Source organism: Jaculus jaculus, chromosome 1, assembly GCF_020740685.1.
Source record: "Jaculus jaculus isolate mJacJac1 chromosome 1, mJacJac1.mat.Y.cur, whole genome shotgun sequence".
NCBI lineage: Eukaryota > Metazoa > Chordata > Mammalia > Rodentia > Dipodidae > Jaculus > Jaculus jaculus.
Window position 1 is genome coordinate 173,620,931 of NC_059102.1, and position 24,608 is coordinate 173,645,538.

The following is a 24,608-nucleotide window of genomic DNA, read 5'->3' on the forward strand; positions in this document are numbered from 1 at the left end:
CAGAAGGTTAAGGAGAAGAAGGAAGTCATAGCTCATCCCTGAGGAGGCAAGATGGGGTTCAAGAAGCTCTGAACATGAGAGAAAGAAGCAGGGCAGAGCTTTTCTGCAGGGAGGCAAGAGGTAGTTTGAGAAGTCCATCTCCAGACTCAAGATGGAGATTTTTAGGAGTTCCAGAGATGGGTGTCTGAGTTAGCCAGTTAGTCTTGATGGAAGCAGGATTTCTAGAAGAAAGCAATAGTGTTCTCAAACTTAATTTTCTAGGAAGGGCCTCCTTAGAAGGGAGTAGAAGAACACCCTGAGTGGTTGGGAGAAAGAAGAACTTGACCCTTCTGGATTTTTCTTCCCTGTAATTAAGTGTATAGTGTAATGACCTAGATTTTCCCCTGCAGGCCCAAGGACAATCCCTGAATTTAATCAAGAGAATGCTATCCACTTAGGGGTCCTGTCACCCTCAGCTGCCTAGCCAATTTCTGTCTCCTATCCATGGGCATGTATTCTTGCTCTGCTGTGAACTGCATGATATGGTCAGGTTCTAATTCTAATCATGTATCATTTTCTTATCGGTGAATTAATGCTGAATCATTTATCATACAGATTTTATATAGATCCATATGAAAATGCACACAGCATGTCTTACTACTAGTAATATCCTAATAATGGGGTAGTTGCCATTTTTAGATTTCTTCCCCTCTTGATTTCAGTTTTCATAATAGTTTTTCTGCATATACCTGGTAATCTGTTTTCTGACTGAAGGAATTAAGAAAATAATTTTTCCTTAATCTTCATGATTGAATGTATAAAAAAGTTTTTGTTTATTTTTATGTCTTCCTGGCCATTGTCAAAGTGAAATTTGATATGTGTAAACAATTGATAAGGGAATTGGGGGTATATTTGACATCCGAGAACCATTTTTTTTTTTCTCTTGGTTGGGATTCAACTCAGGAGTTAGGGTGCTAGATGATCAGATTCATACAAAATCTCCACTGAGTCAGTAGTCAGACCCTAGAAGGTAAACTCTGAGTTTGTTCTGGAGCTTAGAAGAAGGAAAGAAGGCAGCATGCCTGCTGTGAGGCAGTGGGGTCCCCAGAATGAGTAAAACCCTCTTGGTTACTCTGGTTGGGATCTTTTATGGGGTTGTGATAGATTGGAGCTGATCTCATGAGTTCAGTTCCCATGCCAAGTGCCCAGTTGCTTTGTAAACTTCTTCACATCTTCCTATCAGGTTTCAAGGGAAGGAAAACTCAGAGGGAAAGAGACAAAGATAAAACTAGATTCCCTGTACATTCAAGGACATTTTCTTCTCTTAGCCAAAAAAAAGGACTATATACTTTGGGGTCCCTGATGCCCTGAGCTGCCTAGAAAATTTATTTCCCTCTCTGAAGAGCTCATTCTAAACGTCTCACAGTCACTCTAATATGCTAAAATATGAACTGACAGAAATGTCTGCGTTTTGAAGATCTTGAAAGAAGTAAGAGAACATGACAATTTTTTTTTCTATAGTACCTTCCTTAATTTCTCCATGGTGAATTATATATTAGTTCTACTGAGACATGATTTGGAACATAATTAGTGCTCAGAAAAGCAGGCAGACTCAAGCAGTGAGGGTCTTTGAACAACTGAATAAAGGGAGGGGCATCTGCAGGTTTACATATATTGTCTAATTATGGGGAGAACTGTTCCTTCTACCTCTTGAATCTGTAATTGAGTGGTGTCTTAACCAGGTGATTGACATGTTTTCATAACCATAGGAATTTTTTTTTTGTCAAGAGGAAATGGCTCCTCCCTTTATAATATTACCAGGGAAACAGGAGGTTGGGTCTTTTCTTTATGACCTCTACTTGCACAATAACTCAATATAGCTTCCTTAGGCTAAAGTAAGGAATACAGGTGTTCAGGGACTATGTCTTCTGTGATGTACACTATAACTTTTTATTTTGATAAAATTGCATAGCTTCTCATCTTGAATAAAATATTGGATGTTACTTCAACTACCATTTGGCATAACAGGTATTTCACTCCTTTCAGTTTGGAGCGTAACATGCTGAAAGGATAACGAAACTTACTATGTTGAACTACCTGTTTTCTCTGTTTTTATTATTATTATTATTTACTTCCACCTCCTACCATGCTAAGGAATGAACTTCAAGTTCCATGACTGCCAGGCTGAGAACCCAGTTACTGATTCTTACCTTTAATCTTCATTCCAAATGTCTCACTGCAAAATTATGGCACATCAAATATTCACATTTCACACATTCTGGCCCCCAATAAAGGTGGTAGGTGAACATTTTTTATTCATTTTTAGACATTTCATTAACTTAAAACCATTTTTGCAGAATGTGTTATAATTTTATTCTTTTAGCAATATATTGTATAAGCAAATATGTTAGCTGTTATTGGGTGATCATTTGTTTATAGTGTTTTTACATATGCCATGAAAGCTATAATATTTTTATACATTGACCATGAATTATTTTTCAAATAACTACATTTCAAACCCTTTGTGTGCATAATCAGCATATGAAATCATACATTATATATGAGGATTGAGTTAAAAACCACAAAGGTAATATAAAAATTAATGGCTGATATTTGTCTCTAAAATGAAAAAATATATATAAACAAAACAAAAAGTACAGCAAAATAAATAAAACTTATTTTTTTCTCAAAATTTTAAACAGCAATCATCTTTTTTGAGAAGACTGTCTATTCTCTACTCATGGATGTTCATCCCTTAGAACTATTAAAATATGACAATTTGTCTGGTGACAGGGCTTCAGTTGTCTTATGAGGCAGGTTGGATCAAATCATTTTCATAGGTATAAGTATAATCTACTTATTTATAATGCATAGATAATACTTATTTAATAATTATGCTACTTCTTTCCTCAGTTAATCTGAAATCAATGTTGTGAGTTTAATGTGGTTGTTGGAAATGGAACAGTAAGGATAATCGCTCAGTGTGGAAAACTAAGATATGTTCTCAGTCTCTCTAAATTTTTAAGATGTTACACTATTAAATCAGATGAGGAATTTGAGAGACAATCATCTGGCAAATAAAATAATTCTATTAGATTTTTAAAAAACTGACAAATTTAACCAATAGTTCAAAAATATTTTCCTCAATTAATTGAAACATACAAATGCATCAACTTGGATTCAACTTCTTCATCACAGCTGATCCCATCAAAGTCAAGTGTTTCATTATGCCATCCTAAAATCTGAGCAAGAAGACGTAGGGTGGACTCTATGTTCATGGGCATTGTCTTTGATATCTCTCTACAACACAAGGATGTTGAGGATTGCATGATATATGGATGCACAAGGAATTCAGATAAACAATGTGACTGAAGTCACCATATTCATACTGATGGGATTCACAGATGATTTTGATATGAAGGTCTTGTTATTTTTATTATTTCTTATCATTTATCTTTTTACTGTGATTGGAAATTTGGGGTTGGTGTTTTTGGTCATTGGAGATTCTGGGCTCCACAACCCCATGTACTATTTTCTGAGTGTTTTGTCATTCTTGGATGCTTGCTTTTCTACAGTACTGACTCCAAAAATGTTAGTCAATTTCATTGCCAAGGATAAATCCATTTCATTTGTTGAATGTGCAACACAAATGCTTCTTTTTGTGACTTTTGGGACCACAGAGTGCTTTCTATTGGCAGCAATGGCTTACGACCGCTATGTCGCCATCTACAACCCACTTCTGTACTCAGTGAGCATGTCTCCCAGGGTCTATGTGCCACTTATTATTGCTTCCTATACTGGTGGAATTCTGCATGCTACCATACACACAGTGGCTACCTTTAACCTTTCATTCTGTGGCTCAAATGAAATCAAGCACGTCTTCTGTGATATTCCTCCACTGCTTGCAATTTCCTGTTCTGACACCCACATAAACCAGCTTCTACTCTTCTACTGCGTGGGCTCCATTGAGATCATCACCATCCTCATTGTCCTGGTCTCCTATGGCTTTATCCTGTTGGCCATTCTGAGGATGCACTCAGCTGAAGGGAGGAGAAAAGTGTTCTCTACATGTGGAGCTCACCTCACAGGGGTGTCCATTTATCATGGGACCATCCTCTTCATGTATGTGAGACCGAGTTCCAACTATGCTTTGGAGCATGACATGATAGTTTCAACATTTTATACCATTATAATTCCCATGTTGAATCCTATCATCTATAGTTTAAGGAACAATGATGTGAAAAAGGCAATGAAAAAAATCTTTGAGAGAAATTGGTTCATTAAGAAAATACATGTGTCAAATTGACTTATCCTGTATATCATATTGTAATACTTTTGTATCTATATAGTTGTAAATTAGGGGAAATATCTTGATTTTCATTAACATTCCTTATGTTCCATTTATATTGCCAAATAAATTATCAATCAGCCATGAAATATAGCAGGTCAGAAATGCCTATGTATTATATCATTTAAATATCTGTAACTATGTTCAAGTTCATGTCTATCAATGAAGCATGCACTCCTATGAACATGTGTTGAACAATTTAATTTTCCTTGAATATTCCATAAAATTCTTCAGGGATATTTATCCCAGATTGATCATGTTCCTGGAACATAATGAGCAAGTGTCTCTGTGGTGTACAGTAGAGTCTTTAGCGTATGTGCCCAAAAGAGGTGTAGCTTCATCCAATGGGAGTTCTATTTTCAGCATAAAATTATCAATTTTTTTGTCTTTTTTCCACATTACAATCACAGAAATGAAATTCCAAACTTAATACAATGCTATGTAGTAATGTTTCTTTAAAATGTACTCAAAGGGGCTATGGAGGTGGCTTTGGAATAAAATTGCTTGCTTGTTACACACTCCTTTGGACTGAAGTTAAAATCCCCAGAACCTACATACAGTAAGACCAACAGTGCACACATCTGTAATGGTAACATTTGTGAGAGGTAGGAGAGGGAGTCACAAGAATCCTGAAGTTTGAAGACAAAGATGACTCTGTCACACAAGGTGGAATGTAAGGACTAACGTCCCAAGGTTGTCCTCTGATTGTCACATGAGGACCCATAAATACAGGTAGATACACATATACACATCAACGCACATGCCAAAATATATTTTAAATTTATTCAAAGCTCAGTAAAGCATTTTTCAGTAAAGCATAATTATATATCATATCAAGACAATAAAGTACAAATAACTGTTATAGATGGATACTCAATTAACTGTGTAGCTGGCATGTTGTTGCTATCATTCTTTACTTATGTGCAAGGTGTTTTCTGAGTTCATAGCCCTGTTTTGATGCTCTATAAGAAAGTATCTTATGATGCTTATCATTTTACAAGATACACACGCAATAGTAGGCACAGAATATTTCATTTAAGCTTGAGATTCCATCTGTATTATTTTGCATGATTTCCTTCTGTTCTAAAGCTTGCTTACTATTACTACCTATCCATCAATTACTTAGAAACAAAAATACCTAACCACATTGTCATTGATTTATGAGAGAGAGAGAAAGGGAGAAAGAGAGAAAGAGAGAGAGAGAGAGAATGGGTGTGCCAGGGCCTCCAGCCACTGCAAAGAACTCCAGACACATGTATCTGGCTTGTGTGGATCCTGGAGAGTAGAACTGGGATCCTTTGGCTTTGTAGGCAAATGCCTTAACTGCTAAGCCATCTCTCCAACCCCTAACCACATTTTTCTGTGCTGCATTACACTCTCAAATAAAACACTGTTACACATTTCTTCATATTTTGGAATGACACTATGCACCAAAAAGATTATGTCCTAAATTACCTCAGATAATATGCATAAAATAGTAAGCACTAATATGGAATTACAAGGTAAATTCAAATAACATATATAGTTCATGTTGTTTACAATTAATGTGCACTAATAATATATAAATGATTGCAATAGAAATTATAAGCAGGGTAGTCTTAATAAGGAAATGAGAATTTTCTCAACTTAAGGTTTACCAACAATGGTATAGTTTCTGTTAACCATCTAGACAACACAAAATGAGAGAAAATTTCCTAAATCATAAAAATATGAGATTAAAATATATCTCTTAAAAGTGCATAGAAAAGTTGTCTCCACAAAGGATTCACTTCTGTGGTTCAGAAAGTACAACTTGGATTAATGAACTAAATGTCAAGAAAACAGCTGTCTCTTGAATTTGAGAAGCATTTTTTCCCCATATGAATCTTTAAAAACAAACAAACAAAAAATATCAGTTGCCTTGGAATGTTGTGAGCTTTTCAGCCCTGGACACACTGGGGGATCCATGGCACACAGGAAGTGCGTGGAAGTGATCGTCGATATAGTTGGTTAATTTTTACTTTGAAATATTTACTGGATTTTTGTCCTTCTGTCAGTCTAAATTTGCTAAGCTTTGGAACAGCAAATTCATTTTTTACCTCACACTGGTTTCTCCTCATGGGGTTCATTCTGCACATGAAGTTCAATCTTCACCCACAGTGTTCACTATGTTAAGGCCCTGTTGAAACTACCAAAGCAGCTACCCATCACCTATTAGTATTATGTGTCCTCGGGGGGCCCTTTGACAGAAGTGAGGGAGAAAAATAAATTTCTTTCTAAGGGTTATAGAGTCAATTCACTTAAACTTGCCATTGCATTTTAATTCAATCATTAAAATTTTAAATAAAATATGGGGTTGTAAAGATGGCTTAGCAGTTAAGGCATTTGCCTGCGAAGCCTAAGGACCCTGGTTCAGTTCTCTAGGACCCACATAAGTACAAGGGGCGCATGCATCTGGGGTTGGTTTGCAGCAGCTGGAGATCCTGGCATGCCCGTTCTCTCTCTTTCTCTCTCTATCTCTCACTCTCTGCCTCTTTTTCTCTCAAATAGATAAGTAAATAAACTACATTAATAAAATAAAATGTGATTGTCATTAGAATATTAGTCTCTTTTAGCAAATGTTACTGCTCCTGGAGGGTGGGCTGCAGCTACTACATTGTCTAAGCTATCCCCAACCTTGTGAAACCTAGCAATGCACATCTGGAAACTTCAGAAGCTGGGCAAAGCATTACACACCTAGGATTTCAGCACCTGGAAGCTGAGGCTTGAGGATGGTAAGTTCAAGGTCAGCCTGGGTTACATAATGAGAGCTTATCTAAAGAAAAGGAACTAGGAAAAGGAATAGGCAAACCATGTATCTGGACCTTCGAGCAGAGGTGTGACCGTCCATGGCCAAGCTGTAGTAAACAAGCTGAAAGGCCTTCAGAACAAATTCCCCAAATAAGAAACTATAAATTATTTTAAATTTCTCATTTGTCATGAAAAGCATGACTTTATCTGAATTACAAAATCCCTTGGCTTCAGTTCCTAGGAAATCCTACAGCAATGGCCCTGTACCAAGAATTCAGGGTCCTGAATAATGTCTTTTCTTTGGAAACCATCTCCTTATGTAGTCATCATTTTTCTAAATACCCTAAAAAATTAACTTTTTGTTCCAAGTTTTTTGGGTGGTGTGGTGGTTTAAATGTAAAATGTCCCCCCAGCTTCATGTGTACCTATCGGGTAGTACTATTTGGGAAGTTTGTGGAACCTTTTGAAAATGGAACCTTGCTGGACAAGGCATGTCACCAGGGCCTGGCCCTGGAGCAGGATAGCCCAGCCCCACCTGCCACGTTCAAGTCCCTTTCTCTCCTTCCTCCGCCACGCTGTTTGCGCCTGTCATGCTTTCCCCATCTTGATGAAGTCTCAGAATGGTGAGCTGGAAATAAAACTTTTCCTTCCATTAGCCTTTTCTGGGTGACTTTGTCCCAGCAAGAAGAAGCTAACTGCTACAGGTACCTTCTCCTTGGGCTCCACACAAACACGGTGGCTATTAAGTGTCTATCTTTCAGTTCTTCTCCTTTCTTTACGTTCAACACTGTGATGGAAGAATTGCCGAACATCACTATTTCACTAGTGAAGTTTCTCAGTCACTCCAGACCATATTAAAATCTCCTTCCTATTTAATCTACATTGTATAATTTAAACTCTGTTAAACCAGTCTCTACTGTTAAAACTTCTGAAGAACATTTCAATCCTATGTATTAGAAAGATAAGTATTTATAATAGATAATTATTAATTCATTATTGTTTAAAATAGCATCAGAAACACTTTAAAATAGTACTATTAAGAAAAATTAGATCTTTGCTTCTCTTTTTCAGATATATGTACATCCTAAGGAGAAAGCCACCCCATCATACCTCAAAATGGCCCAGGCTGAAACTAAGAAAAACTGGCAAAACAAGCAAGGGTGCTGTTTTCCTGGCGAACCAGGTACCAGCACAAGGAGATCAACACAGAGAAAAATCAACTCCTACCAAATCAGAGAGCCAGAGACCCAGAGGCCCCCAACACCTCATCACGGAAGAAGACCAAAAATGAACCCAACATGGCTCAGGGAAATTTTGTGGAAGGGGGGGCAGAAAGAATGTCAGAGCCATATGTTGGGTCATGGTATGCAGAGACATTTATCCTACCCATAACTGTGGGCTAACTCCACAATGCATGACCCATATACCTCAACAAGGAGGGGCCAAGCGGAGAGGGTAGGTCACAGATGAGCCTAATAATGGTACCAAACTGACTGTATTTGCTGAATACAAAACTAATTAATAAAAAAATTAAAAATATTATTTTTTTTTAAAAAGTGCATGGAAAAGTGGAGGTGCACAAAATGCCAGGAAAAAATCACATTATTAGTGCAAGCCCAATAGCAAGTTATAAAAAAATAAAAATTTATTAGGTTGTCTTTAAAAATGTCCTTATAAAACAAATATATACAAATAAACCCCATGCAACACAAACATAAAGTAAATATAAGGCACAATTCTTATATTGACATAAGACAAGACAAATGTTAAAATAGATGTAAACTAAAGGAATATAATAAACATTTAAACATTTGGAAAAATTAGTTGACAGAATTTCATTATCATTAGTTGTAAATTGTCAAATTATTACATTCTAAATTGCAGAAAAATATTAGATTTAAGCACTCATAAACCACTTAAGGAAAAATATAATTTTACAAGTAAAATTAACTTATTTAATCATATTACTTCAATGGAAGAACACTATCTGATATAAACTTTAAATGGCAGAGGAAACTGAATGTGAAATTTCAGAATAAAAAGATGATGAGTTTCACAATGTATATTATGAATTTAAAAACAAATACATCTCATATTGAACCTGACCATAATTCATGCTGTTCACAAAATCTACACACACTTGGTATCTTTGGTTCTACATCTCTCTGTTTAAAAAACAACAACAATAAAGATTGAGTCAAGCATTTAAATCAAACGCCTGGCTTGACGCTTCTTTATATGTACAGAAATGTGTGGCTTGTTATTGTTTTTCGGGTGTATACTTTACTCACACATACCTGGATCTTTTAAACTTAGTACATTTGCAACATTTCTGATCAAAGAATTGGAAAACAAGAGCCTTGATTTGACCTTGCCACTAAGAAATCATGCTGTGTTTCATAACATAGTGGCTCAAGTATTAAACTTTTAAGTGAAGTCAGAAATCTGCTGAACTGTAAATGGGAAATTACAGAAATTTTGTTTCTGCATATCACATAGAGACATGTAGTAGAGTAGTCACATGGTAGAACACAAAAAGTTGTCAACACTTATTGGTGATTCTCTTCTCCTTAACAATTCTAAACATTATCTGCAATGTCATCAACATTAATATATATTGTTTTCAATAACTTCATTATACTTTGATATTTCACTTTATGTTAAATACAAGCTGCTAATTTTCTTTCTTTTAAGCTATTTCTTCATTGGATAATTAAACTAACTTAAATATGTAAGCCACAATAATTATTCTTCAACAAAAGGTACAATAAAGTATTACATACAGTTTTATGTAATGTAAGACATGTATTGATAATGGCTTGATTTAATAATTATTACCTTAAGTAGCTTACATCTGTCTTTGCACTAGATGAATGCTGAATTATTCATCTTGGGCAACATAAAGGTCTTAAATTTCCAGTGTCTCATTAACATATTTAGCTTAAAAATGGAACAAATCTATAATCTAAATATGTGGATATGTAATTCCAAAACAAACATTCTATCATATTTTCTTGATATTATAAATGGAATAATTTCTGACAAGTTATCATTATGCAATTTTTTATAATATAATATGGAAAATAATAAAATATGGAAAATGACATGATTTAATTTTAAGAATTACAACCATTTTTATTTGCCCTTAAAGAAATATTTGTCTAAACCATAGAATTAATATAACATTCTAACAGTCATGATTTTTAAAACACAATTTTTGTAACTATTCATCACCATATTGATCATGCAAAAGACTGCCCCACACTAATATAAACAAGAGATACTATGGATTTTAGAACGTATGCAAGGAAATAGCTGTGAGTAGAGGAAGAAATGAGCAGCTGACAGGCTGGTCCTCACTGTATGTCAGTCACCTGGAGCTCTCCATCTTCTGCAAGACTCTAATGACAGCATTTTTCACTTCTTTGTTTCTCAGACTATAGATGAGTGGATTCAACATGGGGATCACAATAGTGTAAAAAACAGAAGCAACTTGATCCTTTCCCAAGGAGTAGGACTTCTTTGGTTTTAAATAAGTAAAGATCATAGTGCTGTAAAAGATGGTGACTCCCAGGAAATGTGAAGCACAGGTAGAGAAGGCTTTTTGCTTTCCTGAGGCAGAAGTGATTTTCAAGATGGCAGACAGAATGGCCCCATAGGATACAGATATTGTGATAAGGGACACCATCAGAGTTGAACCAGAGACAATGATTATTAACATTTCAATGGCATGAGTGTCATTGCAGGACAGGGCTAAAACTGCAGGTGTGTCACAGAAAAAGTGATGGATGACATTGGAGTTGCAGAATTGCATTGTGCTCATGCAAAGCATATTGACAGAGGAATCCATGGCTCCAATCACATATGACCCAGTGAGGAGGGCATAGCAGAGGTGTGTGGACATAATGGATGAGTAGTGTAGAGGATTGCAGATAGCTACATAGCGATCATAGGCCATGGAGGAGAGAAGAAAACATTCTGTACCACCAAACAGAACAAAAAAAAAATACAGCTGAGTAAAACAGCCCACGTATGAAATATTCCTGGAGGAGGTGAGTAAATTCTCTATGGTTTTAGGGGTGATGACATTTGAGTAACTGAGGTCGAGGAATGACAGATGGATGAGAAAGAAGTACATTGGAGTGTGAAGCTGGGCATCTAAGCGAATGAGCAATATCATGCCTACATTCCCCAGCACAGTAATCATGTATATCAGGAGAAAGAGCATGGAGAGGACCAGCCTCATCTCCTTGGAATCTGTCAGTCCCAGCAGGATGAAGTCAGCCATGTTTGTGTGATTCCAGGTCTTCATAGTGAGCTGTCCTAAAGTGTTGAGAATCAAAATAATACTTTGCAGATATGATTTCCAAAAGTGTTTTGTGTATATAAATGTCATAGGAGATTTCTAATTAATTTTGTTTCTCTAACAGACTGACGAATGATACATAAAATTGAAAATTTTAATGCCTGATCCAGGTATGGATTGACATTTGATTATGACATGCTAAAAAGCTACATTTCTCTTCTCTATGTCTGTCTCAATTCCTTCCAATTAAATTTAGAACTTAAATTGACTCAAATTTAATAATCTCTTTTCATATATAACTCAATTTCATACCTAGTGAATCATCAAAGCTCCCAGATACTGTTGTTTATATCTGTTTTCCCTTTAGCCCACTCCAGGACTCTATGAGATAACTTTGAACTTTTGTATTATATGCTTAAGAAAAGTGATTCCCTAAATGAAACTCTATCTTAAGAAATATTGTCAGTCAGCATGTTTCACATAGTCTCTGTGAATTCCTTGTTATGTTTCAAATTTATTAAAAGCTTAGATACTGAGTGGGCTTTTAAGTATTTAAACAAATATTTACTAATGTAAATGTGAAATATCAGACAACTACAAGAAGCAAGTTACTATTCTAAATTCTTTCCAATGAACATATTTAATTAATATTTATGAATGTGTGGCACCATGGACATTTTTGTTACTGATACATTTTAGATAATAAAAGAAGCACAGAAGTTAATATAATTTATCTGAAATTAGAGAAATGAAATGTTAACATTATAAATCTACTTGGATTGTTTGACTACAAAGAACATGCTCAGATTTCTGAATTCCTAGTTATAATAATTTTAAAAAACACACCAAAAGGAAAACTATCACTCAAAGTTGTTTGGTTATCTAAGTTACTGAATTCTGATTATAAATAAATTTTAATCAAACCTAATATAGGGCAGCACATTAGGATCAAAAATTACAGAATAAATATTAATTTCCAGAGTACATATGTTTTCCAACCTAACCATACAAAATCAAGGCTTTTTTCAAATTGTATTTTCAGAACGTGTATATTGAATGTAGACTTTGATTGCATCAAGCCCACATTCCTATTTCTGCCATACTAACACAGTTGTCTATATAATCCATGTGTATGTTTTCTGAAATTGTCTCCAATTATCTGATCTAAGACTCTAAATTTAAAAATACTTACTGTGAGGCAAATATTGTTGCAAAGCTTCTTCTGATATTATATGGTTAAATAATTTTCAAAATTAAATTTTTAGAATATATAAAATAATAAAATTTTTGAAGGACCCAGAAACTTCTATAATACAATATTTATTTCCTTTGGAATAGTTACTTTTACATAGTAATGCCTTCATGTTTAAAAAAATCAGAAAATTAAATCACCCTAGAAATTTTTTGTTAGTTTTTGTCAAACTTATATTTGGTCAGAAAATTTGACCTCAAAACGATTCAGAAGAGCTACCATGTATCTTCTCAGAACAGTGTATGCCTGTCCTCTGATCTTCATAGTTTCAAGGTACCTCTTATAATGGGTACTGAGAATCATGCAGCAAGAGGATATCCTCAGGGACCAATTTCCAAGGAAGAGGGTTGTGGCATGTTTTCAAATAAGCAGAGGCTTTTCATCCTCCCTTATAAGCTGTGTGATGAAAAACATGATCAGTGTTCTACTGAGGAGCTCTTAACATTAAATATTTATTAAATTTTACTTGAGCTAATTATTGTATAAACTCATATACTATAATGCTTACATTGCATGGTTTTAAAATAAAGTTATTGTTGATCAGATTAGGAAAGAGAAAAAATTACTTTATAATTGATATCATTATGGATGGAAGACTAATTTTTCATTATAATTATTTTAATATTTATATGTGTGCCATTCTCATAAAAGTAGAAACTATTAATCAAAGTTATAATGCAATGAATTCCAACACAGAAAATGAAAGCTGTTCAAAACATTAACATTTCATTAACATAATTTTAACTTCCATAAATGATCTTCTTTGTGTACAAACTGCTTATTTGAGTACATATTTAGAGATGGTCATCATTTCATTGTGCTTTACACTCAGTATTTTATCCTTGTTTTATAAATAGAGCTTTGTAATATACCATGAGCTATATTATGTTAATATTTCATGAACCCCACAACTTCATGTAGTATAGATTACATATTGACACATAATTACCTAAGTATGTTCAGCCACGAGAATTAGATGTTTTGAGACATTTCAGGAGCACTGGAGCTCTCCATTGTGCTTGGTAGTGTCACCTGTTATATGAAACATTGAATTTCACCTTTTTAAATAGCCTTTTATTTAGTGATGAGAAGAGAGAAAGAGTGAGGAAGGAATGGGTGCTCCAGTGCCTACAGCCACTGCAAGTGGACTCTAGACTTGTGCCCCTATGCATCTGCTTTCTGTGTGTACTGGGGAATCAAACCTGGGTCTTTAGGTTTCACAGGCAAGTGAATTAACTACTATGCCATCTCTCCAAATATAATTTTAATTTTAATGCATTTTAAAAATAAATTTTATAAATAAAATGAGCATAGGATGCCAAAAATTGCTCCCATATTAGTAAGTATATTGTATTTTATAATTAACATATATGGTAGTTTGAATAGATGGCCCCTAATATATTCAGTGTTTTATAACCTTGTAGTTTGCATCTGCAGTCACCTGGCTAGAGACAGTGTCACTGGGTGGATCTTAAGGTATTGTGGTGGGCTTGAGATTTCAATATAAAGATATGCAAAGTGTGCCTAGCTGGAGTTCTTGAAGTGTGCTGTGCTGTGCTTTGTGGCTTTTGGTTTTTGTCTTGTGCTTCTCTCACTGCTTGGTCCGGTGAAAGCAGGCCAGCTTCTTCTGCCATTATGGAACTTCCCCTGGATCTGAAAGCTTCAATAAATTTCGCTTCCTCCATAACTGTGCCTGGTCTGGAAGCTCATCTCAGCTAACATGAAGCTGTCTGGTACAACATACTATTAATATAATAGCTAAACGTTCATTTCCTATTCATATAATTAGATTAAGTCCTTCCTAAATAAGAGGGAAATGAAATTAAAATATAGTTATAAAGCTGTATTTATTCATTTAAAACATGTCTAGAAACAGGAGGGAAAGGGGAATTTGCTGATGTATACCTTGAGAATCAGAAGAAAAGGTTACTGTGCATCATGAGATGGTCAATTTTTCTAGTGATATAAACATTCTGCTCAGAAAGTGAGTTCAGATTGCAGACTCTTGAACAGTGTCCTGCTGATGGGGGTAAATGAGCTGCTCTGCTGTTTCAGAGCTCTGACAAGGTTGTGGAGTGGCCGTTCTACCCACCCAGATTTATGTGGCACTGAGAAAGTCTAAGATGAAGGTACCAGGGCCATCATGCATGTAGAAGACAGGCAAACTTGAGCTTTAAAACAGGGTAGGTCAACTGTGACTTTCTGTAGCAGTATCACTCCATGGGCAGTATGGTTAGGAAATTATGAACAATAAGATTTTCTTTTATATGTTTCCCTAACATTAAAATCATTTTGGTCAAATTCCTAGCTGTTTATTTAGGCATGACAGGATTATATAAGCATTGTGTCATAGCAGAAGGTAAATGCTGATCAAAAACAATTATTCATATTCAATATATGCAATGAGATGTTTTAATTCCTACTTCATCACTTTTTATACTATGATTTTTATGTTTTCCCATCTTTACTCTGCCATTGTTCTTCTGGATTAATCACACAAATTTATTTCTTTTAATTTTTTAATCTATGGCTAATTGGAAAATAAAATACCTCTTGTCCATTTCATTTTTTTAAATACAACAGACTATTTGTGAATATTTGATGTGTAATGTGATATTTAGATTCCTTTACATAGTAAGTAGTGTTAACTTGGAGTAACTAATTTATCTAACTCTTTATACATTTAACATTTTTTATGGTGAAAACATTGCTACTCTCTTTTTTAAAGGCTTAACCTGTTTTATTTTTATTTATTTTATTACTTGAGAGAGAGAGAAAGAGAGGGAGAGAGAGAGAGAGAGAATGGGTGCACCAGGGCTTCTAGCTACAGCAAACGAACTCCAAATGCATATGCTACCTTGTACATCTGTCTTACATGGGTCCTGGGGAATCAAACCTGGGTTCTTCAGCTTTGCAGGCAAATGCCTTAAATGGTAAGCCATCTCTCCAACCCCACTGTTACTCTTAATTTTTTGAAATTCTTATGTATATAATTGTGATCAAATTTGTGCTGATGCACATATGTTTGTGGGTGCATGTGCACATGTGTGTAGGTGTTCATGTATGTGAACAACAGAGGAAAATGTCAGGTATTGATCCTTAGGTGCCATTCACCTTTTTTAGGATCTCTCACATTTTTAGATAGAGCTTCTGCAATTAGGGTAAACTGACTGGCTAGCAAGCCACATACGTTTGCCCCTCCACTTCCCTGGCACTGGGATCACAAGGATACAATCACTATAGTAGGCTTTTTTTACATGGGTCCTGGGGACCTAACTAATGCTCTTATGCTTTCAAGGCAAAACCTTAGCAACTGAGGTATTATCCCAGCCCTTTACTGTGATTTTTAAAATTTGAATATCATGTGCAACTTTCACCTTTGAAAGTTACTAACTCTTTAGTTGTATCATTCTGCTCCTTTCTAAGGTCTAAGTCATTGTCATTTCCGTAGCACCTGTACTACTGCTCATCTGGCACTAATCTGCTTAGCACCACTAGACGTCTGTATTTACATTCCTTATCCAATGCCAAGTAGTTTCATGTCTGCTTAGTGCTCCTTACATAGATAATTTTCAAATTCAATATTTGACTAAAGTAAAGCATTATTTTTATTTTTAAATTTTGAATTAAAATCACTTCATTTTAGTTACATTCCTTTAAATTCTATTGCTTTATAGTGAGAATTTGGCTCCTATAATTATGTCTTGAAAATTTATTGAGATGTTTTACTCTGCTTGTTTTAAACTGATATGAGCAGAAAAATGATTTTTTAAGTTAAGGATAACAAGAGAGACCGTGTTGTGAATTATGTTCTAGAGAGGTGGTGGGGCTGGAAGGAGAGAAAGCAGGATGGTTTCCACTATTGGAGATGAGTGTGAATGAAAGCAAGAAGGAAAAACAGTGGCAGTACAGGGATATACCTGTTCTCCTTCCTTAATAAAGGGGAGCTGGCTGATGGATCAGTGTAATGTGCAGGATCTTCAGACCCCATGTAAAGCCAGCCACTATACTATAAGCACCTGTAATCCTTGCATACCTGTAGTGAGGATGGTGGTGATAAGAGAATATACCAGAAGCTCGCAGACTGCCTAGCTTGCAAACACAGTGCAGAATAATAAGAGACACTGCTTCAAACAAGGTGGAAGGCAAGGACTCGAGGTTGTCCTCTGTCACACACTCACTGTAGCGTGGTCACTCTCACTGACATTAACAAACACACACATATGTACACACCTCAAAATAAATGAAGAAACAGTTTTAAAATGGAGTGACCTGGCTGGAATCTGGAATAGAGTCAGTCCCAAGACAGTTAGCTCATTTAGTGCCAGAAGGTGCTACAGGACTCCAGTTGAAACCAAGAATAATTGGAGAAATGAGCAAGAGTGCTGCTTTCTTGGTGAACCTGGTACCAGAACAAGGGTGAAGGAAGTAGACACAGAGTATTCAACTCCTACCAAACAAAATATCCAGAGACACAGAGGCTCCCAAGACATTGTCACTGAAGTAGACCTAAAATAAATCCAACATGGCTAAGGGAAATTTGCAGAAGAGGGGGCGGAAAGATTGTTAGAGCCACAAATTGGGCCCTTATGCACAGAGACACTGCCTCTCAAATCTGCACTTCATGTCTGTTTCCCCATTGACGATTTCACTGAAGTGATTTCCATCTTTTCCTTCAGCCTGGGTTTTTATTCTATTTTCCCTCAGATGATCATCTATCATTTAGGATTGCTAGCAAAATGTAAATCATCGTTTTTGCCATTTTCAAATTGCAAGTAGCAAACAAAAATTTCTTAGTGCTTTTCAAATTATAATTTTATAATATATAAAAAGATAGAATGTAAAGCTATAATATCAGTCAATGTAAGAATGTTTATGTATGCTTATATTTTCCTAGCAAATGAAAAAATCTTGCATTAAAATTACCTGTCAACAAACTTAGTCATCAAAATAACATAATAACTCACCTCCAAAATTTTAAGCTTCTAAATTCTCATTCAGTATTTCTTTTAGTTTTTGAGGTTATTATATGATTTTTCTAATCATCAAAGTGGTCAAGTGCTTGAAACATCAGGGTTATTTCAATTGCAATGTGTAAGTTGTGTCATGGTAAAACTTTTCTCTGTATGACTCTCAGGAGGGCGTTTTTCACATCTTTGTTCCTCAGGCTGTAGATCAATGGGTTCAGCATGGGAATTACAATGGTGTAGAACACAGAGGCCACCTGGGCCTGTGTGAGAGCTGATGTGTTATCAGGCTGCAAATAAGTGAAAATCAAGGAGCCATAGAAGATAGTGACTCCCGTGAGGTGGGAGGCACAGGTGGAGAAGGCCTTCCACCTGCCTGCTGCAGACTGGATCCTCAGGATGGCTGAGATGATGGCCAGGTAGGTAACAGTGATGATAAGGAGAGAACTGAGTAGTGTGAACCCAGCCAACACAAAGATCACCAGCTCTGTGCTGAAGGCATCTGTACAGGACAGGGCCAGAAGAGCTGTGGTGTCACAGAAAAAATGATTGATGCTGGAACCACAGAAGTCTAAACTGCTTATCACACAGACAGATACCAGAGAATTTGTGAAGCCAATCACATAGGGCAGTAGTCCCAGCCAGTTACATACTTTTTGGGACATAACCACGGAATACAGTAAGGGATTGCAGATTGCTATGTAGCGATCATATGCCATAGAGCCCAGAAGGAAACATTCGCTACACACCAAACCAACAAAAAAGTACATCTGAACAAAGCAACCTACAAAGGAGATGGATTTCTGTGTGGACTGGAAGTTGACTAGCGTCTTGGGTGTTACAGTGGAGGAATATACTATATCGATAAATGCTAAGTTACTGAGAAAGAAGTACATAGGTGTGTGCAGCTGAGAGTCAATTCTGATTAACATAATTAGAGCAACATTCCCCAAAACAGTACAGAAATAAATGATAAGAAACATCAAGAAAAGACTGATTTGTAATTCTTGGTGATTTGCAAATCCAGAGAGTATAAAGAAAGAGACCACAGTGAAGTTATTCTTAGCCATTTTTAATGACTCAATCTTTGACTTAACCTGTAGAAAAACAAACAATGAGGGAAGTTACTCCAACTGTGAGAAGAATGGGAAGCAAATGGATAATGACCATAACTTAGTTGGGAATTTATGTGTGATATTTATATTTTAGATGACAGCCACTAATGTCTCCATCCAAATTAACAGTTACATAGAACTAACTTTTAGCACTGTAATATTCACTGTTTAAAATTATTAGAAGACATTCCTAACTCATTTCTATCATCTTTCAACCAAGTCTATCTTTGGGTACCAAATTATATACCTATCAATTTGTTTGCTGTACTCAATTGCATTATATGCTTAGAAAATGCAGTCTATTTAAGAAAGGAAGCTATAATTTGTAGATTTAATAATAACTATTTTGTTACAGTCTTATTTTTTTATAACATCTACTAGCAACATTCCAAACAAGGTAAACATGCCTAATATTGTCTTGGACTATAATTTGCTACTGTTTATTTTAAAAATAAAGCTAAAATATCATTCTCACATTACATATTCGTAATAAAATTATTTCTACTTCTTTTTTTAAAAAATATTTTTATTTATTTATTTGAGAGTGGCAGAGAGAGAAAGAGAGAGAGTGCACACCAGGGCCTCCAGCCACTACAAATGAACTCCAGATGCATGTGCTACCTTGTGCACCTTGTTTACGTGAGTACTGGGAAATCGAGCCTTGAACTGGGGTCCATAGGATTCATAAGCAAGTGCTTAACTGCTAAGTCATCTGTCCAGCCCCAAATGATGATGATGATGACAATTATTGTTATTCTTCTTATTATTTTTGTTTTTTTGAGGTAGGATCTCACTCTAGCTCAGGCTGACATGGAATTTAAGATGTAGTCTCTGGGTGGCCTTAAACTCATGGCGCTCTTCCTGCCTCTGCTGAGTGCTGAGATTAAAGGCATGCGCCACGACACCTGGTGCACAAAATTATTTTTAATGTGTTCCAGCACTTACATTTCTTTCTATTGGAGATCTAATACCGTTTGTGGACCTTAATTGAAAATACTTTTCAAATTGTTTCATCTGTGTGATTAGAAAGCATTACTGTTTGCAATTTAAAATGCATATGGCCTCCTGTGATGACCAGTTCATTGTTAAGGAGTAGTTTACAACATCGTGATAAAAGGCTACAAATAAATATTTATAGCAGGGAATGTGGTTTCACTGAAATTGGAGGTAATTTTCCTAATGCAATTAACAATTGTAAGATAATAAAAACAAATAAAACTGGCAAGCACAGTTAAAGCAAGTTTGCTTCAGCTTTTAACATATTATCCCCGGACACTTACGTGGGGTTATGTCAACTTAATCATTTGCTATGCTTCATGTTTATGCATTTTCTTCATCATCCCTTCATTTATCAATACACATTTTTTCAACAAAGGCATATTCTCTTGTCTGTCACTAGTTTTCTTAAGACCTCCTGGAATATGTTGGTATTTAAAAGAAAGTGTCAAGGTGAAAAACACACACACACACATACACACACACACACACATATATATATGGCATATTTGCCCATTAATTGCTGAAAGGTTAGAATGTTAACCAGACTTACATGGAATAGAGTTATCCAGAGGACATGTAGGTCTCTTTCAGCTATCTTCCACTTTTAGATTTATTATTGTTCTTTCTTCTGCAGTTCTGAGTCCCATGAGTTGTCAATACACTGATGTCTGTTGGGTGCTGTGGATGTAACCTTGCACAGCGGGAACTTTCCTCCTCTATCGTGAGCCCTTATAGACAATGTGACACTGAGGAAAACAGTAGTGGCTTGGATGCTAGTTCTGGGTGTTATAGTTTGCATTACGAGGGCATAAATAAAGGCCACATTAGACAAGCCAATTATTTTATATATCTTTTGCAAATCACAAGTCTTTATTTGTACTTCAAACCTGGGTTCATTTTTTGCATCTGTTTTATTTTTAATGCATTTCTAAAGCAGACCTACAACAAAAGAAAATTTCTTCTGAAATGCAGTGTGCTAAGCAGACTTCTTATACAAAAATCTCTTCCACACACTCTTAAAATTCATCTCATACAGGGATTTGTCAATTACCATCTTTATTCTCTTGAGGTTTGTGTTTTAATTGTACTTCAAAGTCTTTTCCTATATTGGATAGAAATTATCTCCAATGAAAACACTATTTCTCCATGGGCCTTTGCCATTAATTTCCATGCAATAACATGCATAAGGCAGGATGTATAAAACACTACACTGCTGTTGTGCATGTGTGTGTGTGTGCACACACATGTGCATGCACTTGGACTTTATCTTAAGAATATATTACATAATTAAAAATAAGTTTATATGACTTTATGATTTTAACATTTTAAGTGAAGAGTAGGCTCTTTTTTATAATGTGAATATTTGGAAATTAGGATTTTGGGTTTTCATCCAGAATTATCATACATTAGCTTTTGACCTAGGCTAGCCTTTCTCATCTTTTGGAATCCTCTCTGCCTATGTCAGCACAGTAACAATACTAGCACCTGCTTCCTATGATTGTGAGTGTTGGGTTAAATTGCATCTAACATGATGTGAGGACAGATTAGGTATACAGTCAAAACCTGCTTCATAATTAACATTTTATGTTTATTAAGCTTTTCTGTTTGGCAATTATATAACATTCATTTTGCTAATTTTAAAATAAGCAAAATGAAGTAAATAATTTATTTTATTTAGCTGAAGAATTAGAACAAAAACATTTTTTCAATTTTATTTATACATTTATATATTTATTTGACAGAGAAAGAGGGAGAGAGAGAGAGCAAATGGGTGCACCGGGGCCTCCAGCCACTGCAAGTGAATTCCAGATGTGTGTGCTCCCTGGTGCATCTGGCTAATGTGGGTCCTGGGGAATCGAACCTGGGTCCTTTGGCTTTGAAGGCAAATTCCTTAACTGCCAAGCCATCCCTCCAGCTCACAAAAACAATTTCTAAGAAAAAAATATGACTTTTTTTTTCCTTTTAGTGTTTCATTTTAAGAAACTGCTCATAAATACTGAAATTAATGGAAATACACACATATATGCACACATAAACATATGTCAAGTACATGTTAAAAATATATAATTGCCCCTAAAATTATTTAAACCTATTTCAAGTCTTCCTTCTAGCTCATGAGGAAACATAAAAGGTCAATGTTATGGAAACACAGAAATCACTCAGGATTTCTGCCCCCTCTTCCTTATTGAAAACCTACACAAGTTCCAGTCTTATCATAGCAAAACCAAATCATGAGCTGGACATATAGCTAAGTGGTTAAGGGACTTGCCTTCAAAGCCAAAGGACATAGGTTTGATTCCCCAGGACCCATATAAGCCAGATGCACAAGATGGCTCATGCATCTGGAATCATTTGTAGCAGCTGGAGGACTGGCCCATTCTCTCTCTTCCTGCCTCTCTAGCTTTCTCTTTCTTTTCCTCAAATGAATAATTTTTTTTGGGGGGGGGCTGGAGAGATGGCTTAGCACTTAAAGCACTTGCCTGCAAAGGCTAAGGATACATGTTCGCTTCGACAGTTCTCATGTAAACCAGATTCACAAGGTGGCATATTCATCTTGAATTTGTTTGCAGTGGTCAGAGGCCCTGGTGCACCCATCCTCTCCCTCCCTCCCTCTCACTCTCTCTGTCTCTCTTTTTCTCATAAATAAAAAAAAGAATACATTTTTTTAAATAATATTGTTTTAAAAAGCAAATCACTGAGATTAATTTCCTTAAGTGTGGATTTTAACTTATCTTTCTTTTTCTCTCTAAAATAAAGGCATAGCTGGGTGTGGTGGCACACGCCTTTAATCCCAGCACTCGGGAGGCAAGAGGATCGCTGAGAGTTCCAGGCCACCCTGACACTATGTAGTGAATTCCAGGAGAGCCTGAGCTAGACTGAAACCCTACCTCAAAAAACAAAACAAAACAAAACAAAAAAAAAGCTTAATAAAAAAAAAAATAAATACAATAAAGGTATACTTGGGCATGGTGGCTCCTACCTCCAGCACTTAGGAGGCTGAGGCAGAATTGTCTCTAGGATGAGGCCAGTATGAGCTACACAACAAGTTCAAAGCCAATCAGGATAAAATATCATGACCTTGTGTGAAAACATTAATTAAACTCCTAAAATGAAAGCTAGGAAGATGGCTTAGCAGTTAAAAGTGCTTGCTTATAAAGTTCCAAAATGTGAGTACTGAGTCTTCAACACATTAATCATTTTAAACTATTAGTAAATATTTTCAAATCCTTCTCCAGAAAAGATATTTCATTTGTATGCATTTCATTTCATGCTTTTACCAATGTTAATTGCATTTTGATACTTTATTATTTGTTTATTTGAGAAAAATAGAGACAGAGGCAGACACAGAGAGAGAATGGGCATGCCAGTCCCTCCAACCACTGCAAATGAACCCCAGACGCACGATCTACTCTGTGCATCTGTCATTAAATGTGTCCTAGGGAACTGAACACAGGACCTTAGGGTTTGCAGGCAAGCACCTTAACTACTGAGTCATCTTTCCAACCCTTAAAATGTCTTTTTTATTTCATTTCTTAAATGTTTATTATTATTATTATTATTATTATTATTATTATTATTATTATTAATGAGACATCTTGTTAAAACTATGACTTTTAACTATATGCTACTGAGAATAGGAGTGACTAGGAGAATTTTTGTTGTTGTTGCTTTTTGTTTGTTTTGGTTTGTCAAGGTAGGGTCTCACTCTCACTCAGGCTAACCTGGAAGTCACTATGTAGTCTCAGGCTGGCCTCAAACTCACGACGATCCTCCTACCTCTCTCTCCTGAGTACTGGGATTAAAGGCATGCATCACTACACCTGGATAGAGAATTTTTATTTTTATAGGCATTAGCCCTGTAAGTTTTCTCATAACTATGACTGCATTCACCATTTGTATCTATTGCTTGAAACTTTTCTGTGGGGAAACTCAATTCACATCAATTCACCTCATGTTAGAACATAAGACTACTAAAGGATGGCTGCACCAAAACAATTTTTGGTGAAACAATGAGTATATTCGGGTTACTTGTGAAGCACAGGGGAGAAGTCACTTACAGAAGAATGGATGACTCAAAGCCAGCTGTGTCACTAAATAGCCTAGCCCAACACAGGTGCAGCCCATGGAAACTGAATCTCTGGAGCTCACTGCAGGACTTGCAGGCAGAGAGGCTGGAAGGATGGCCTTTCCCCAGCATTTGTTTATTGCTTCTGCAACCCCAAGGAGAGATTTCTTGACTTTCTAAGCTTCAGCTTTCCCAGACTTATCCAATTGTTATCTCCTAAGCCTCCTCCAGGAGGAATGTTTCAGTTGGGAAGAAGTTGCTATAATAACATCTTTGAAGCCTCCACATTTCATACAGCAAATGTTGTCTTTTTAGATATTTGTTTCTCCCCCCTCCCCCCATCCCAGGGAAGTTCTCACTGTAGCCCAGTCTGACCTGGAATTCACTATAGTTTCAGGCTGGCCTTGAACTCACAATGATTCACCTATCTCTGACTCCTGATTTATGGGATAAAAGGTGTGCATCACCATCTTTTTAGTATGTATGAATACTTTCTTACATGGTCCTTTAATACTTCTATGTCCTTTTCTAAATATTATTGCAAATTGCTATACCTTTACATTGTGTCATATAGCAAAAAATTAGTGTTACTTATTTATGCATCTTTTAATGTTTAATATGCATTGATTATAAAGAAATATTCAATATATAGGAGCCATGTCAAACCAACCTAGGAAGGGATTTAAGCAAAACTCCAGCAAAATACACTCATCTTCTGAAAAGTGAAGGTGTTAGGTTATTCTTACACACAACAGAGAAACTGTAGAGACCAAGATCCATCAGAATGGTGAAACATGTTCAGAGTCC

At 35.9% G+C, this 24,608-nt stretch overlaps 3 protein-coding genes across 3 annotated transcripts; 1 reads left to right on the forward strand and 2 right to left on the reverse strand.

Moving 5' to 3' along the window:
* The first annotated feature begins 3,313 nt into the window (after positions 1-3,313).
* On the forward strand, positions 3,314-4,285 carry LOC101616868 (olfactory receptor 1094-like). Its single transcript, XM_004667634.2, has one exon. The coding sequence runs from the start codon at positions 3,314-3,316 to the stop codon at positions 4,283-4,285; it is 972 nt and encodes a 323-aa protein (XP_004667691.1).
* Positions 4,286-10,466: 6,181 nt separating this feature from the next.
* Positions 10,467-11,408, reverse strand: LOC101609614 (olfactory receptor 8H3-like). Its single transcript, XM_004667756.2, has one exon. It carries the CDS (start codon positions 11,406-11,408, stop codon positions 10,467-10,469), a length of 942 nt encoding a protein of 313 aa, XP_004667813.2.
* A 6,350-nt stretch (positions 11,409-17,758) lies between these two features.
* On the reverse strand, positions 17,759-18,691 carry LOC101617155 (olfactory receptor 8I2). The gene has a single exon (XM_004667635.2). The coding sequence runs from the start codon at positions 18,689-18,691 to the stop codon at positions 17,759-17,761; it is 933 nt and encodes a 310-aa protein (XP_004667692.2).
* Between the last annotated feature and the right edge of the window lie 5,917 nt (positions 18,692-24,608).

What these genes read in the sequence shown, in the direction of transcription:
- LOC101616868 (XM_004667634.2), top strand. Translation starts at nt 3,314, where the DNA reads ATGGATGCACAAGGAATTCAGATAAACAATGTGACTGAAGTCACCATA.
- LOC101609614 (XM_004667756.2), bottom strand. Translation starts at nt 11,408, where the DNA reads ATGAAGACCTGGAATCACACAAACATGGCTGACTTCATCCTGCTGGGA.
- LOC101617155 (XM_004667635.2), bottom strand. Translation starts at nt 18,691, where the DNA reads ATGGCTAAGAATAACTTCACTGTGGTCTCTTTCTTTATACTCTCTGGA.